The 17,500-nt window shown below is 48.7% G+C and overlaps 1 protein-coding gene across 1 annotated transcript in view; it reads right to left on the bottom strand.

Moving 5' to 3' along the window:
* The window catches only part of LOC310798326 (cadherin-4-like), a gene marked incomplete at both ends in the record, with an annotated part of 263,719 nt that overhangs the window by 13,136 nt on the left and 233,083 nt on the right, over window positions 1-17,500 (bottom strand). The window contains 4 exon segments of the mRNA XM_083660852.1: window positions 2,194-2,251; window positions 2,254-2,446; window positions 2,865-3,050; window positions 11,231-11,368. Coding sequence (XP_083516978.1) covers window positions 2,194-2,251; window positions 2,254-2,446; window positions 2,865-3,050; window positions 11,231-11,368 — 575 coding nt within the window.

The raw sequence follows: 17,500 nt of genomic DNA on the forward strand, positions 1-17,500 counted from the left end.
GTTTGGGATAAACAGAAGAAGAATTGGGTAGTTAGCATGAGCAGTGATGGCTGCCATGGGTGAACACACAAAGAACAGAGCTGTAGCGCCACCTACAGAAACCACTCGGAGTGCATCGACAGAACACACAAGCAAAACGCCTCTTTCTCCTTGGATTTTCGGTTGATGCTGAACACACTGTTTGATTGACAGGTGATGCAGTTTGAGTACGTCACAGTACTGAACACACTGTTTGATTGACAGGTGATCTTTGGGAAGTGCAGTGGAGAACACAATTTTATTTAAAAAAAATCCCCCACATTTCTGCTTTATTGGATGGTATACAGTGGAGTGAGTACCCATGTAATTATCTGCGAGCACAGCAGCACCTGTTCTATTTTTCTGCTGGGGTGGGATTATTATTATTTTCTCTCAAATCTTTGGTTTTTCTCACATTTTTCTCCCCAATTGTATTTGGCCAATTCCCCCTGCTGTGCCGGTCATTGCCCCAACCCCTCTGCCAATCTGCTGAGAGTTGTAGACGCACGCACAGTGGTTTTCAAAGTGGGGGCCACCAGGGGCACTAGGCGGGCCTCAGCAAATTAATGGAAATGCTTAAAAAAACATCTTTCTGGGGAAGGAAATTATTCAGTTATATTTGCTAATACTAGATAAATAATCGATAAAGAATATATATATATTTTTATTATATTTTATAGTTATATGTAGTGTAGTGGTAACAAATATAATTGAATCCTTTCCTTCCACATAAAAAATCTAATTTGCCATGCCCATCTGTCTAATTGCCTGCCAGTTGTCATCTCATTCATTGTCATTTCCCCCGGTGTGGGTAATACAGTCTGTCTCTAGAACAATGTTTATAATGGAAAACAGAAAAGAAAATATTTGAGATACAAATGTAATTATTATGTTATTACATTAAAAAAGTAATGAAATATGCTGAGGTTGTATGGATATGATTTTTGACTAAATTTTTTCAATAGTATTGTCAATGGGTTTTTAAGACATCTTGCAATAGGGGAGCCGCGGCCAAAGGCTAATGCTATTTGGGGAGCCTTGGCATGGAAACGTTTTGGAACCCCTGGACTAGCACATGCTTCCTCCGATACATGTGCAGCTGCCAGCCGCTTCTTTTCACCTGACAGTGAGGGGTTTCACCGGCACGACGTAGCGCGTGGGAGGATCACGCTATTCCCCCCAGTACCCCTTCCCCCTGAACAGGCACTCCGACTGACCAGAGGAGGCGCTAGTGCAGAGACCAGGGGCCAGTTGCACCAAGTGGTCTTACGACTGGTCTTAAGCTAAGTTGGTCGTAACTTTACAACCTAACAGCTACGCCGGTTGCACCGACAGGGGCGTAAGCCTTTTCTCACTAAGACCGGTCGTAAATATTACGCCTGGTCAGGAGGAGGCGTAAGGTGCCTGTGCCAAGAGATCTCCGTGGTAGTATATCGGCGGAGATCTGCTGTGATTGAGTCCTCACCGTCCTCATCGTCGTAAAGTCACCTTTGAAGCATGACATTCGATTATAACGAACTAGTTGTGTGGCTTAGCCTTCCCAAATGTTGAGGGTCGTTTTTTAGAATTTACAGTAATACATAGAATTGGGAACGTTACATTCAATTTCATTCAGACTGTCTGGCACTCAATCGCCACCATTTTCCCCCCGGAGCGAGGGAGGGTGGGAGGAGGGAGGGTGTAGTGATGCACATACAGTAGTGGCTGATAGAGCGTAGTGGCACAGTGACGCTCCAAACAGGTCGCGAGGCATATTTTTGCAACATCATCCAATCAGGGGGCATTCCCCGGCAATTCACATGGACGCGCATTGCTACGACCGGCGTAGTTAAGACCAGACGTAAGCCCTGTTGGTGCAACAGGCATAAATCCACTCTAAAGACTGGTCTTAACAAAGACCGACCTAGGAGTTACGACCAGGCATAGTTAAGACCACTTGGTGCAACTGGCCCCAGGACCAGGACCAGGACCAGGACTCATACCCCACCGGCTTCCCACGCGCAGACACGGCCAATTGTGTCTATAGGAATGTCTGACCAAGCCGGGAGTACCGCTGCCGGGAATTGAACCCGGGTCTCCGCGGTCCTACGGGTGGGATTGGACCCCACAATGTCCCCACAAAGACCCTTCAGGAAGTCCAACACCACGCTGCCTGCTAAAGAGCCCGGCCCGTACCTGACGGTCTGGTGGATGAAGTGGTCCGGGTCTTGGGCGGCGAACACGGTGAGCGTGGTCCGGCCGGCACGCCCTCCTCGAAGCGGATCATCTTGGGGTTGACGGGGAAGACGGGCGGCTCGTTCACGTCCTGGACGGAGATGGTGACCCCCGCCGTGGACTGGAGCGAGGACTGGATGCCGCTGGCCAGGTGGGCCTGGTTGGACACCACCACCGTCAGCATGAAGGCGCGGTTCATCTCGAAGTCCACCGGCTGTGGAGGGAGCGACGAGAGAGCGAGAAAGAGAGAGGGAGAGAGAGAGAGAGAGAGAGGGAGAGAGAGAGGTGGGAGAGAGAGAGCCGGGAGAGAGAGACAGCGTTTGAGATGGGAGGAATCACCACGAGAATCAGTGCAGCTGATTACCCACAAATGATACCTTGCAGTCTTCCAATTTGAGAAATGACATATAATTAGCTGAAAACAATATGAGACCAAAGTGCTCTCAGCCGTCAACACCTGGCACTCCAGAGCAGGTGGAGACGTACAAGAACAGCAGAATAAAACCACTGTAGTGCTGAATAATAATAATTGGGATAATGGGAACAATTGTCAAAATAACACTTTCATTTTGATCAACTTTCAGACACAGATTCCTCAGAACAGCCGAAGCTCCGGCCTGGTTCTTTCTCACCTTGACCACGGTGACCATGCCCTCGTTGGTGATGGGGTTGGTGCGGATGGTGAAGTGTCCAGAGGGGTCTCCGCTCACGATGCGGTAGACGGCGTTCCAGTTGGGGCTGTGCGGCTGGTCCCTGTCAACCACCGTCAGGTTGGTCACCACCACATTCACCTTGTTCTCCGGCACCTCCCCGGAAAACTACAGCCAGGAGGACGGCGGAGGGAGGAGGGAGGAGGGAGGAGGGAGGAGAGAGGAGGGAGGGAGGGAGGACGGAGGAGGGAGGAGAGAGGAGGGAGGAGGGAGGAGGGAGGAGGGAGGAGGGAGGAGGGAGGAGAGAGGAGAGAGGAGGGAGGAGGGAGGAGAGAGGAGGGAGGAGGGAGGAGGGGGGAGGGAGGAGGGAGGAGAGAGGAGGGAGGAGGGAGGGACGACGGAGGAGGGAGGAGGGAGGGAGGAGGGAGGAGGGAGGAGGGAGGAGGGAGGAGGGGAGGAGGGAGGAGGGGAGAGAAAAGTTACACTTTAATTACATTGGAAGTTATGCTGAAGTTGCAGTTACAGTCGACGCACGGTAATGACTTGATTTATTGAGATTTTGATCATTCCTTCTCGCCATCATCAATCTCTTAGCATCTTTCCACAATTATTATTATTGAAACAAATTGCTTTGGTGGCCCCCGTGTCAAATGTGCCACCAATAATGCTCATTAGTTACTGAGAATGGAATTGAAAGTGGACGAAAGAGAAATGGAGGAGAAAGAGGAAAGCACTGAAAGTCAAGCAGGGAGGAGAAGTGGGAGAGACAGATTTGTTTAAATATGGATAATAGAGAATCATTGCCTCCATTACATTAATGCAGTCCCTTATTCCGCGCCACGTCTGCTCGTACGAACCTCTTTATTTGAACTAATGGATTTGTTCAATTAAGTGTTTACCCATTTCATTTCGATTCTGCGCATTCACCAAATCCAAGTCTTAATAAGCAATTAGATAAGTACTGTAATTAAGGCAGCGGTAGGAATAATCTTTGGCTAATGATCTTCATTATATCGCAATCTGAAACAAGTCCCTTCTGAAGCCAGTCTGGAGGAAAGTCGCTGACAGCTGCAGAGCCGGAGAGAAGAAGAACAGGATCCAGCACTCTGCTCTGCAGGGCTTTATCTGGCTACAGAGAGATGACCATGCCAAGAGACATGGAGGAGACACTCAAAGACATGCACATACACACACACACAAACACACGCACACACACACACACACACACACACACAAACACACGCACGCACACACACACGCACACACTAAGAGCTCTCATTGTCAGACGATAATCCCGGTTTCCTCTTCTGAAGTGTTAACTTGTTTGTAGTGTGCGTCTGCCAGCTGCTGTTCCCTTTAATGTCTTCGTCATCATGGCATTGAAGCAGCGTCCCAAACACCACATTCCTCCCACCTCCCTCCTCTCCTCCTTCTCTCCTCCCTCTCTCCCTCCTCCCTCCTCCCTCTCTCCTCCCTCTCTCCTCCCTCTCTCCCATCTCCCTCTCTCCTCCCTCCCTCTCTCCTCCCTCTTCCCTCTGTCCTCCCTCCCTCCCTCCTCCCTCTGTCCTCCCTCTCTCCTCCCTCTCTCCTCCCTCCTCCCTCTCTCCTCCCTCTGTCCTCCCTCTCTCCCTCCTCCCTCTCTCCTCCCTCTCTCCCACCTCCCTCCTCTCCTCCCTCCCTCTCTCCTCCCTGTCTCCCTCTCTCCTCCCTCTCTCTCTCCTCCCTCCTCCCTCTGTCCTCCCTCCTCCCTCTGTCCTCCCTCTCTCCTCCCTCCTCTCTCCTCCCTCCTCCCTCCTCTGTCCTCCCTCTCTCCTCCCTCCTTGCCTCCTCTCCTCCCCTCCCCTGCAGCACGGCCCGGGCTGATAAGCACAGAGCTAATTAAATATGCGCTCTCAGTCTCGGGTGTGTGGGCTCCTCCATTTCATTTCCACCCCGGGCGAGCTGGAGCACAAACACCACGGCAAACATCCCCAGCTTGTTTGTCCACACAGAGAGAGCCAGAGTGGAACGTGCTCTCTCAGAAGCGATGGCGCGGAGTGGAGGGGAGAGAGGACGCTTCCAAAATGGCCACTCTTGAAAATGCATTGCGGAGCCACTGATAAGCCACAAGAGAGCGTTTCTGAAGGACTTTGCGGGTACACAAGTGTGGACACAATCTGAGTAGGGCAAATCAAATGGAATGGTAGGTAATAATCACCACAAGGGACCTCGGTCTGCCTAGCAAGGGGAAGTAAAATTCCAATTAGGAAGAGGTTGGAAAAAACTTTAATTTGAATTGGTATGTCATAAAAGGTATTGCCAGTTGTGCAGATTCAGGCCTGTAGGGCTATATACAAGCTTCTCTGCCTATTTAAACATTCAAATAACAAGAGCGCAAACTTTATTACAGGCTGTTCTGTGTGCAAAGCATGGGCTTGTTCAGTGACAGGTAGGTAGTGAATGTGAAGACACATTGTCTGAAGGTCTGCATTCCTACTGTAAGAAGGTGTCAACTGTAAAGGATCACAATTGTAAAAAAATAACGAACATCGGACGACGGACAACCCGAATCCATAATGCCCCCGGCCTGGTGGGGGCATTAAAAAAGAACCCTAACAAATAGATTTCTTTAAAATGGTTTTGTCGTCAATGAGCTCCTCCAGAGGTTTTATTCAACAAGGAAAGAATTGGCAAAAAATAGTCAGGGGAGAGAGTGGTTGAGTTAGGTGCACAGCAGCCGGTGCCCCTGGAGCGAGGGGAGGGGGCAGCGAGAGGGACTCTAGCGCCCTCTTGCCTCAGCACAGTGAACTGCACAGCGAGGGGACTCTAGCGCCCTCTTGCCTCATCACAGTGAACTGCACAGCGAGAGGGACTCTAGCGCCCTCTTGCCTCATCACAGTGAACTGCACGGCGAGGGCACTCTGGTTGGAAATGCTACATTGTGGAGGCACGCGGTCACGGCTCAGCGTGACTAAATGAGCTCTGACTCTCCTTGGTGGGGTGTTGGAAACAACACCAGGCAAATGGTAATGACAGCATTAAGCAGGGATAAATGTCCCAAAAGAGACTCCCACTGAAATCAAGTCCACTTAAGAAGGCTATTAGGTCTTCACTATGGCATAATAAAGAGATCGCTTTTGGCAACAGACGGCCCCATGTCCATATCTCTCTCATTTGTCATATTATATTACAGAGAGGCAAAGTGACCGCCTACTTCCTGCTTCAGCACTGTACCAGAGGTTTTCATCCGCCATTTATTTTCCCATAGACATTTCGTAGAATGCGTATAAAAATAGTTTGACTTGTTCAAAACCAAACGGTTCAGATATATTTAGAAACAGGAGAGACCACATGACATTTCAATCGGACGAAAATGTAAAAGAATTGCGGATTTAAAGAAAATATTTTTTCAATGTAGTTTTTTTTTTTTTTACGTTTTTTTTTTACGAGTGAAACGTTCTATGGTCTCTCCCGATTCTAAATATAGCTGAACCGTTATTGGCTCGACCAAGTAAAACTTGGCATTTTACAAAATGTCTATGGGGAAATAAATGGCGGATGAAAATCTCTGGTACAGTGCTGAAGCAGGAAGTAGTAGGCGGTCACTTTGCCTCTCTATACATACAGCCATATCAAGCAGCTTTTTCCAGCCGTCTCCGGTGTCTTCTTATTCCAATCACAGATTTGAACTCCAAGTAGTGGAGCAGAAACGAGTGGAAAGTGGCAAAGGCGGCGTGCAGGCACTCTAACCCTTTGAGCCCTGCTACTGTATAAAATCAGCAGCAGCGCTATACAGGTGAAGCTCATATACTGTAGCAGCACTCTATTCACATAATACAGCCTGTGTGTCTGGGAGCGCAGCCTTTCAACCCCAGCAGGCCTTCGTGGCTTGCTTTGCGAATGACAATCCTGTGGGTGCCACCGCCGTAGGGCTATGCTACACTTGATTAGATGCTAACAGTAGCCTACATCTCTGTGAGAGATGATCCCACCACAGAACACAGCTTAATGAGTTGTGGCGTGTACCATCGTCTTTTTGTTTACGGCATAATGACGAACATAGATAGCGCCGTTGCGTTCGTGCCCGCGTGCTGGAATGGAAATGAATAAAACATTTGGCTTTTTTCTCCCTCATTTCTTTTTTCAAATTAGCCGCAATATATCTGCTTGCTTTACGCCCCCGCAAGCAATTTCACTTAATTAGCGTGCTTATGTTTTCTTGACGCCTCCCGTAGAGAGAGCCGTGAATTCAACTCGCGTCTGTCATACACAAATAATTACTGGAGCGCTGCGAGTGTAGTTGCTTGTGTGGGGATGCAAAGGGAAACAGCAGAGATTGACAAAGGGCTGGAAACAGCATCTGGTGGAGAAGACTCTCTTCGCCGTGGACGATGTGCGCGTCTGCACGCGAGAGCGGCCGCCCGCTTGTGTCTACGCGAAAGGAACGTCCAACAAAAATCGGGGAGAGAAACATTTTTCTGATTTGAACTAATACAGTCATTCTGTTGAGTCTCAGGCAGTCAGTCAGTCAGTCAGTCAGTCAGTCAATCAGTCAGTCAGGCAGTCAGTCAGGCCGGCAGGCAGGCAGGCAGGCAGGCAACAAAACAGTCAACTGTTCTCTGAAAGACAAGCAAAGGCAACATATGTGCGATGGCCTGCAAAAACCCTTCATATGGTGACAATTTCGTTTTGATATTTCCATAAATGAGAAACTCTCCCCTACCTATATAACCTTTTGAATGACCGAGAGAGCTCTCTTAGTTACCGTAGTTATGACTGAGTATCTTAATCTATTATGTGTCTAAAAGTAAAACGTGAGGAAAAATGGCTTTAAACATTGCACAACATTCCATTTTCTACAGTGGCATTCCACCCAAACCATAAACAAATAAATACTTTCCCCTTTGTTTTATGAAAATAATTATTCACCATGATGTACTACGGGGATTAAAGTAACCAAATCACGCAAAAATCTCAAAAATACCTGCGAGACTCGACGTACAGTACTGTACTTTGGCTCATTGCCAACAATGTGTAGCAGCGACATGTGAAGGCTTCTCTCAGACCACCACACATACATGTCTGTACAGGGCTTTACTCAGGAGAGGAGAGGAGGAAGCCCAGCAGAGACAAAGACTGACACAAGTCAAACATGATCATGTATGTGGGCATACAGTATGTGTGTGGCTCTCAGGTGTGTATGTGTTAAGGATGTGCACATGTGTGTTTTTAGCGTGTGTCTGAGCGGGACATTGCCAGTGCATGCCGGCTGTAAGAAGTTAGCCGGGAACTCCTCCCCAGTGAGAGTGACAGAGACAGATAGACAAAGGGAGGGACAGATGCAGAGAGAGACAGACAGAAGGAGGGACAGAGGCAGAGAGAGACAGAGGGAGACAGACAGAAGGAGGGACAGAGACAGAGAGAGATAGAGGGAGACAGAGAGAAGGAGGGACAGAGGCAAAGAGAGATAGAGGGAGACAGACAGAAGGAGGGACAGAGGCAAAGAGAGAGACAGACAGAAGGAGGGACAGAGGCAGAGAGAGACAGACAGACAGACAGAAGGAGGGACAGAGGCAGAGAGAGACAGAGGGAGGGACAGAGGCATAGAGAGAGACAGAGGGAGGGACAGAGGCAGAGAGAGAGACAGAGGGAGGGACAGAGGCAGAGAGAGAGACAGAGGGAGGGACAGAGGCAGAGAGAGACAGAGGGAGGGACAGAGGCAGAGAGACAGACAGAAGGAGGGACAGAGGCAGAGAGAGAGGGAGGGACAGACAGAAGGAGGGACAGAGGCAGAGAGAGAGAGCCAGACAGAGGGAGGGACAGACAGACAGACAGAGGGAGGGACAGACAGTGCAGTGCAGCAGTCTTGTGCTGTAGCTGGAGCCCCTGACAGCTGGGGAGCTCTTATCAGAGCATGCGGCTGGAACTGTCCTGGCACGCGTGTTGACGTCGGCCCCGCAGAGGAGACAGGGATCACAGTGTGTGACGCCCGCCGACACACTCTGCCTCAGAGCACCACCGCCGTCAGCATCTGTCTGTCCCTCCCCGGGACAGAGACAACAAGACAACCACCGCCGTCAGCATCTGTCCCTCCACGGGACAATAACAGTCCTGTACCTGTAAGTCCGTCCATCTGTCTGTCTGTCTCTTCTCTGGTCACTGTGGTCAGTGTTCTATTCTATTCTATTCTATTCTAGGCTGGGAACTGGTGGCTATACAGCGAGACAGCTACAGAAACACGCGCCAAAGCAAACATGTGCGAGCACGAATTTCACAGCTCTCACACGAACTCTCAAGCGTGTCCCCGGCCAAGAAAAGCCTTTTCCTCCAGATGCTGCTTCCTCGTCTTTGTCAGTAACCCCTCACACAGCAACAACCGACCCGCATTCTCACAAGCAAACAAGACCCCTCTACCTCGCCACGCACGCACACGCACGCGCACACACACACGTGCACACACGCACACACACATGCGCGCACGCACACGCACACACGCACATGCACATGTGCACACACACACACGCACACACACATGCACGCATGCACACACACACACACACACACACGCATGCACACATGCACGCACACACACATCCCTCACACGCACACGCGCACACATGCACACACACACACTCGCGCACACGCACACACGCACACACACGCGCGCACGCACACACATCCCTCACACGCACAGCGCCGTGGCAAAGTGGGCCAGCTGTAGTGTGGCGTTCTGTCAGCCCTGATGAGGAGGTATCGGGGAGCGGGGCCAGATGCCTGCAGACAAACCCCCCGGCCACCAGGGGCCCCGCTGGCTGGGAGACACACAGGAAGGGAGGGAGGAGAACTCCACCCATCACCCTCACCACACGCCTGTGATCTCTGTCTCTCTCTGTGTCTCTCTCTGTGTCTCTCTCTCTCTCTCTCTCTCTCTCTCTCTCTCTCTCTCTCTCTCTCTCTCTCTCTCTCTCTCAAATTCAAATATGCTTTATTGGCATGACAGAAAGAAAAGTTTCCAAAGCAGTAGTACATGATATAAAAGAGGGTAAGATTGCAACATTGGGTAATTAATCATGAATAAATGGTACAGGCCAGCTCTCTCTCTCTCTCTTTCAATTAACTTCAATCAAATTCACATAAATGAGCTTTGTTGACATGGCATACATGTAGCCAAATGTAGCCAACGCTTCAAACAGAAATTAAATGGAAATGGAAAAGTATATAAAAAAGGAATAAAAATACATCATCCCCGCAGCACTCTATTATTGATTAGCTTGTAAAAGACAATTTTCTTAGCAACCGAGCAGGAAATGGATTTCACCATTGAAATCAGTGTGAATTGTACATGTTGGTCAGCTCGTGTTTCAGTCACTCAGTGGTATTTTCCTTTTGAGAAATTGTTACGTGACGTGAAAAGGTAGAAGCCACAACTACGAACTCGATGTCTGCAGCGCTGCTTGAACGCCACGCCCACCTGGCCTGGCCTGCTGCCATCCAGCCAAAAAGCCAAAGTCAAAAAAGCAAAATAATAATAATAATTTAAAAAAAAAGGCTTTTTAACTATTTTAGATCACATCCCTGGTCAGAGAGTCATAGAGTACACCTATTTAACATTGAATGTATGCGCGCACACACACAGAAATGTGCAAATCAAAAGTCAACATGTTGTCTTCATCCATAACAAAATCTACAATGTGCTTACGTCAGCTAGGAGAAAATTCCAAGCAGGCAACATGGCTGCCTACATGGGCAGACTTTGCTAGCCCATTAATGTCAATATACTTAGCCAATAAGCATGTAACATACAAAATAAAATGAACGGTAATGTCTTCATTTAATGTACTGTAGATGCAAAGGACATGTAATTGGCTCGTTAAGTCGCATTCCACCAATATCGCTATTTACCGTGGCTCGTCAAAACGCTTCAAGGCCGGGCAGCCGGCTCTCTTCCTCGGGTAGGAGGAGACTGTCCGCCCGGAGGGAGACGACCTCCGGTCCTCTGTGAGCTGGGTGCAGTGAGCCAGCCTAGCGACCATGATGCATGTGCTATTTACATTATGTTGTTTTTCTACATAGACTGTTATTGAAAGGCGAGCGGTAGACTTCAGATTTGACGGGTGAAATACATTATTTAGCAGACTGCTGTCTCCCTCCGCTCAGAGGCACAGGCAGCCGCAGGGCAGCACTCGCCTCCTCACATTCAGTCAGTCTAGTAGTGCCTCGTCCCAGACACGCCCACTTTCCAACGGTCAAATCAAACTCCTCCGCACACGCTATGTCCCGCCTCTCTACCCTGTTTCACTCGAGAATACATCACCCCGGAAATGCCAGCAGCAACGGCTGGACTTTTTAAAGGGGGAGTTGGGACTCACCGTCCTGACTGTCAGCTCCGGGGGATTGTCATTGATGTCGGTGATGGAGATGAGGGCCGTGGCTGTGTTGGACAGGCCGAAGTTCAAGTTGCCTTCCATGTCCGTGGCCTGGACGATGATGGTGTACTGGGACACTTTCTGTGAGAGAGAGAGAGAGAGAGAGGGGCAGGGGAGAGGGGAAGAGAGAGAGAGAGAGAGAGAGAGAGAGAGAGAGAGATGGGGGAGAGAGGCGGGGGAGAGGGGAAGAGAGAGAGAACGAAACACTGTGAAGGATTCATATATATATATATATCAGATTGAGTACAGTAAGGATTGAGTTGGGCTTGAATACAGGAGCTGGATCAGTGAATAAATGGACTGGGTTTCTCCATTTGCCAATGTAGTGAGGATATGAAAGAATGAATGATTGAGTGAGTGATTAATTTGATTAAACAAAAATCCCACAGCTCCTACTCACATCTCCTTTCTCCCTCACAGCCATCATTTTCCCTAAAGCTGTGTTCACACCAAGATATTTATTTTTCGCTCTGTCGCTTGATTCAACCCTTTGGAATCGCTCTGTCGCTCTGTTTAAATCGCTCATCAACAGGCACACGATTTGACGGACATGTGGGGGATATAACGTTACGCAATGTCATGATATTTGTCCACTACGAGCCACCGTCATTGTTTACAAGCTAAAGCCTATCAGCGTGCTCCTAATGCGAGCTCCATACCGGTAGTACAGACTTCACTTCATGTCAGCTGTCAGCCTGTCAATGTGGTTTGTTGCCACACAATAAACCAGCGGTTTGTTCCAAGCCAGTGTGATCCTTGACTCGCTCTCACACGGCAGCCAATCAGCGTTGAACAGCGAGCGACTGATGCCAGCGTATTTTCGCTCGAGTTGGGATATTTCATCTCGAGCGACGAGCGAATTTTCTCCCCATCGCTCTGTCTCTGTCGCTCGGACGCCCAGCGATTTTTCTCCCAGGCGAATATACGCTCAATCGCTCGTTTGCATTGACTTTGTATGTAAACTCGACGCCAGCGAAAAACTTTAATAGGTCGGTGTGAACGCACCTTAACTTTCACAATCCCCTACCATACTGCCACAATGGAATAACGAGTCAGCTGGTGCACCTTATTTGCAAATAACAGAATAGGAGGCAGCACACACACACGCACGCACACACACGCACGCACACGCACGCACACACACCCTAAAAGAATGGCAGTGAAGGCTGTGAGGTGCAGTGAGGGAGCAATGAGCATCGGTGAAAGGCCCATCCATTATGGCCTAAAAGTCCTGGCTTTCAGCTGTGAGAACAGACCTGCATCATCACTCATTTTAATGGAGGCTCCGCCACTTTAAGATGCACCAGCGTGCTGCAGACAGAACACAGCGAGGTGAGCGCACCTTATTTTGTTCCAGTTAGGGCGAGGGGGGGGGGGAAGGGGGGGGGGCGTCGCCCCAGAGGCACCGACCGCACGACGGCGACGTACGCACCGCGACAAGAGACGACGACGACATCAACGACAACAACATACACTGTTCCATATTGAACCACAGCATAGAGATCCCAGCTCTCTCTCTCACTCCTGGGTATTTCACAGAGCACAACTGAAGGCATCAGCACTCCACAGCAACAGGCAGAGGGAGAAGCATGCAGAGTGCAGCAGCCACATCCCAGCACAATGTCACTGTCCGTGGTGCTGAAAGTTCAGTACGTCCCCAGTCTCACCATGAGGAGGAGGTCTCTCTCTCTCTCTCCCTCTCTCTCTCTCTCTCTCTCTCTCTCTCTCAGTGTAAGCCTCTCTGCTTTTTTGCTTTGCGGGCTCCTATTAATCCATTTGCTGGAAGCGTTCATTGTGCCGGCGTACTGTAAAGCGATGGAGGGAGGGGGGGGGGACGAGGGAGGGAGGCTGAACGTCAAGGACAGGCCAGTGTTGTGCGCTCAGAGCCTGCTGCTCTTTGTTCTGCCTCCGCAGTGAGTGCTATCAGTGGGGCTAGCACCGGGCTATTAGCTCGGCCGCTGTGGCCGCGTCCACTCCGGGGTCACCGGTTCTGATCACCTGAGAGCCCAGCTGGCACTGATGTCAAGGACTGGAGGTTCTGTGTGGAGGAACGAGAAGAAACCCGGGGCAGGCAGACGACGTGCGGTTAGAAGAGGGGGACTTATTGATTCCTGCTTGCGTTGCCTGCTTTTTCTGTCTTTGTGTTTTGACTCGTTTCATCCCCCCTCTGGTTCCTATGTGTTCTTTGCAGCTCATATTCTGTGCTTCTTTTGATCACTCGATATATCTCTCTCATTGCACCTTGGTTACGCAGTGTACCCAGTGCCTGTCGGTTCTCTTTCTCTGCCTGTCTGTCTGTCTGACTGTCTGTCTGTCTGTCTGTCTGACTGTCTGTCTGCCTGTCTGTCTGGCTGTACATCTCCTTGATCTCTCACTTTCTCTTTTTCGAAAGGCCGCAGTTGATTATTAGATCAGTAAAGACCATGGACCATGGAGACCATTTAGAGTCCCTCCAAATCATTAGGAAGCACATGTTAATCTGCTCCAAACCAGGTCTATTAATGACGACTCGATACAGGCTTCCCATTATTAGACTCATAATGAAATATCAATACCATCGTCTCGCATAGAACGTCTCAGTAAATACAGCCTGCATGAATATGTCCCTCGACAGACGCTCGTCTGGAAATAGCAGCAGGTTCTTTGGTCAGGTGAAGAGAAGTGAGCCGAGCCAGCAGGGGGAGCTCTCACACAGTAGCGGATGTGGCCTGATGCGTCCCATTATATCACTCATCTGAGAGTGGTCGAGAAGTGATGGAGCTTCTAGTGCTCAGACACATCTCAACAGCCAGTCCCCTAACCTGAACCTAAGCCTAGACCAATTCTAACCAACCCTAAAACCAAGTCCTCCTAACCCTAGAGTACAACACTAGAGGCAGTTCCTCCAATCTCGTTGTCCCTCCCGTGAAGGGGGTGGAGCCTCGACCTTCCACTTCAGCGCCATCAGAGACTGGAACGATCTCCCAGAGAATCTCAAAAGTCAAAGAGACCTAAATCGTTCAAAAACCGATCTTAATTTTTTTCTTTCTAGTCGTGTTCTGAAAAGAGAAAGTACATGAATGTTTTAAGCTCTTCACTTCTTTTTTTTGCTATAGTGTTTTAAATGTTGACGTCTCGTCCTGTCTAGTCTCTGTTTCCTCATTGGACCCCACATTGGTAAATAAGCAGGCATTTACCAGCTCAATGGGCTATATCCAGGCATGCATCTCTTATCATCTCCGTGTTTTTCTATCGTGTATTTTGATGTTTGATGTGTATGTGTATACTTGTATTTGCTTTGAACGCCAAATAAATAAATCAAAAAACCAAATTAAAATAGCCCCCTTGAAGAAGTGAATACTGTACCAGCAAACCTTCACAAAAATGTCCTACTTAAAACTCAAATTGGTTCTCACAAAGATAGGACCCACCCACCACACACACACACACACACACACACACACACACACACACACACACACACACACACACACACACCCTCGAGCAGAGTCTGCTATGCAAAAGTAGCTGCCCTAACCAGCCAGTAAAGGTCTCTCTAATGAGTCCTACAGAAGCACTGAGCAGAAGCCCTCTCTGTTAGATTTCAGTCCAGCACTGGGAGGAAATCAACCTTCATGTATCAGCAACAGCCCGGCCTCTCTCTCTCTCTCCCACAAGCCTGGAGCCTCAAAACTTCATCTGCGGGGGGGCCGCGACCTATCTGAGGCCGCAGCAGCACCCGTACACTGCAGCTCCGCCAATGGTGGAAGCCCATCTCTTTTCACAGGGACTAACTGAGGCAGTTTAGCACCTGATGAGGAAGGCGACTGAGGGAGGAAAGAGGGAGAAGGCTTCGGGCGATCCCAGACTAGTCTCGTGTGAGTGCCCACTCACGGATTGTAAGCAAATGGATTTCGGTGCCAGTGGGACTTGCTCTTTGTTAGCAAGAACAAAGTAGGCAAAATAATGTTCTGTGAGGAGTGCTTTTCTGGCAAAACATTTACAGTGATGAATTAATTATACCTGTGCTTAACAAGCGCTTTGACTTTGCTGTGCTGGACAGGAGCACTCACAGCGGGAGAGAGGGGGAGAGACGCAGGGCATGGGAGGACTGAAGGGAGCCGGGCGTTTTCCTTATTCCCTATTGTGGATTGAGTTCTGGCCTGTCAGGCTCCTACTGACCACACTCATTAGCCTGTCACTTACAATCCACTTTCAAATGGCCAGGCACCATACCAGGCACCATACCAGGCACCATACCAGGCACTCACGGCTCAAACTGTACACACAGCAGGGTTCCTTCCTTCCCTCGCTCTCGACCGCAACCCTCGCTACCTGCCGCCATGCATTCAGTTGAGTTCAGTTGAATTCAATTCACTTGATTCAGGTCAGCACAGTTCAATCCAGGTCACTTCACTTCAATTCACTTCAATTCCAGACCCATGCTGCCAATGCAATGCTCTGACATTTATGGGAGTGAACATACCTACAGTATACAGTACTGTACAATATCAATAGCAATAGCAATAAGTAATAGTGAAGTAACAGAAATACTCACAGTGAGATCATCTCTTAAAGGAACACTCCGCCCATTTTCAACCAGCTTTGTATCATTAGAACATCAGTAGTATATCAGAAAACTGTAAACTGTTTTGAAGTCTGTCATTTAATTTGACAGTTATTGAGTGTTAAAGGGTGGACCAGTGACATCACTGGTCCACACTAACTCAAGTTAATAACTCATTAACTCCAATCAACTCTCAATAACTGTCAAACTATTCATCATTCATCTAGTTTGACAGTTATTGAGAGTTGATTTGAGTTAATGAGTTATTAATTTGAGTTAGTGTGGACCAGTGACGTCACTGGTCCACACTTTAACACTCAATAACTGTCAAATTAAATGACAGACTTCAAAACAGTTTACAGTTTTCTGATATACTACTGATGTTCTAATGATACACAGCTGGTTGAAAATGGGCAGAGTGTTCCTTTAACCTTTGTTTCCCCTTAATTATGCACTACACACTTTAGCTCAAGGTATTGTTGCACTGTACGACTTGGGGAGATTCTCTTACTGCCTCGTTGTTCATTTAACAATGATGAGAATAAAGATACCTGATCTAGACACAAGTTATTTTTTCCACTCTCTCCTCTGATCACAGACCGTAACAAAATGTGCAGCAAAGTCTGTTTGGTTTTCATATTCATATTCATCGTCCGTGTCTCCCTCCCTCCCTCCCTTCCTTTCATCCGAGCTCTCTCAGGTTTGGGCTGGGTTTTACAACACAAGACGTAAACATCTCAAGAGACGACATTTAGTTTAAAGAGAACATGGAGCAACATCACACAGTGGCTTTTTGCAGAGCGTTGTTCTCTGAAGGCTCTCCTCTGAATGCTATTGTACACACATTCACTCAGACAGCCGACACAGCGATGGTAAATCCAAGATATCAACTATAGACTTTATTTGATACACCTCCGCATTTTAACGCAAACAGACCGTGCCTCCAGACAGTGAGTCACATATGAACAACAATACAAAACATAACAAATAAAACATGGAGACTGGGTCGAGAGGTTCAAGAGGATTTAACCCTTCCGACTAAACGTTACAATGCGCAGACAGACATGTTATTTAAGGAATATATGAACATCTTGTGGTGGCTGGTGCCGGATGCAGCAGTTCCAGGCTGCGTCCAGCAGGCGGTGATTCTGGGGGGCAAAACCTCCTTGCTGAAAGGAGAGGTCAGAGCTCTGTTTAAGCTTAAGCACGCAAATAACAACTCAGCAGAACGCTGGGAAACTGAAGGGCATCTCAGACACATCACTTCCTGAAACCTGATGGTGATGAGCTATAGCAGCAGAAGATCATGCAGGGTTATAATCCTATGCAAATAGCTAAGAGCGAGAGAAAGAACCTAAACTGGGTGATTGAAGAGCTCCTTTTTTAAACACCACCTGAAAAGTGCGTGCTGACCAGGTGCGTCCTGTCAGGGCCACAGTCTAGCAGGTAGACTGCAGGAGACTGTGGCCATGACAGGATGCACCTACTCCTTTTCCAAATCGATACTTCCCGCAGGAGTATAATGCTCCATCTTCTCCAGACAGCTACAGGAACGTGACAGTGACTTTAATTAGTAGTACGACTTTAATTCAATTCCCAGATCTCAACGAGGTAGAACGGGATGTCAGCGACATGAACGTGCCGTCAAAAAAATCTGCAGCGTGACG

This window comes from Poromitra crassiceps (assembly GCF_964638095.1).
Source record: "Poromitra crassiceps genome assembly, chromosome: 25".
NCBI lineage: Eukaryota > Metazoa > Chordata > Actinopteri > Beryciformes > Melamphaidae > Poromitra > Poromitra crassiceps.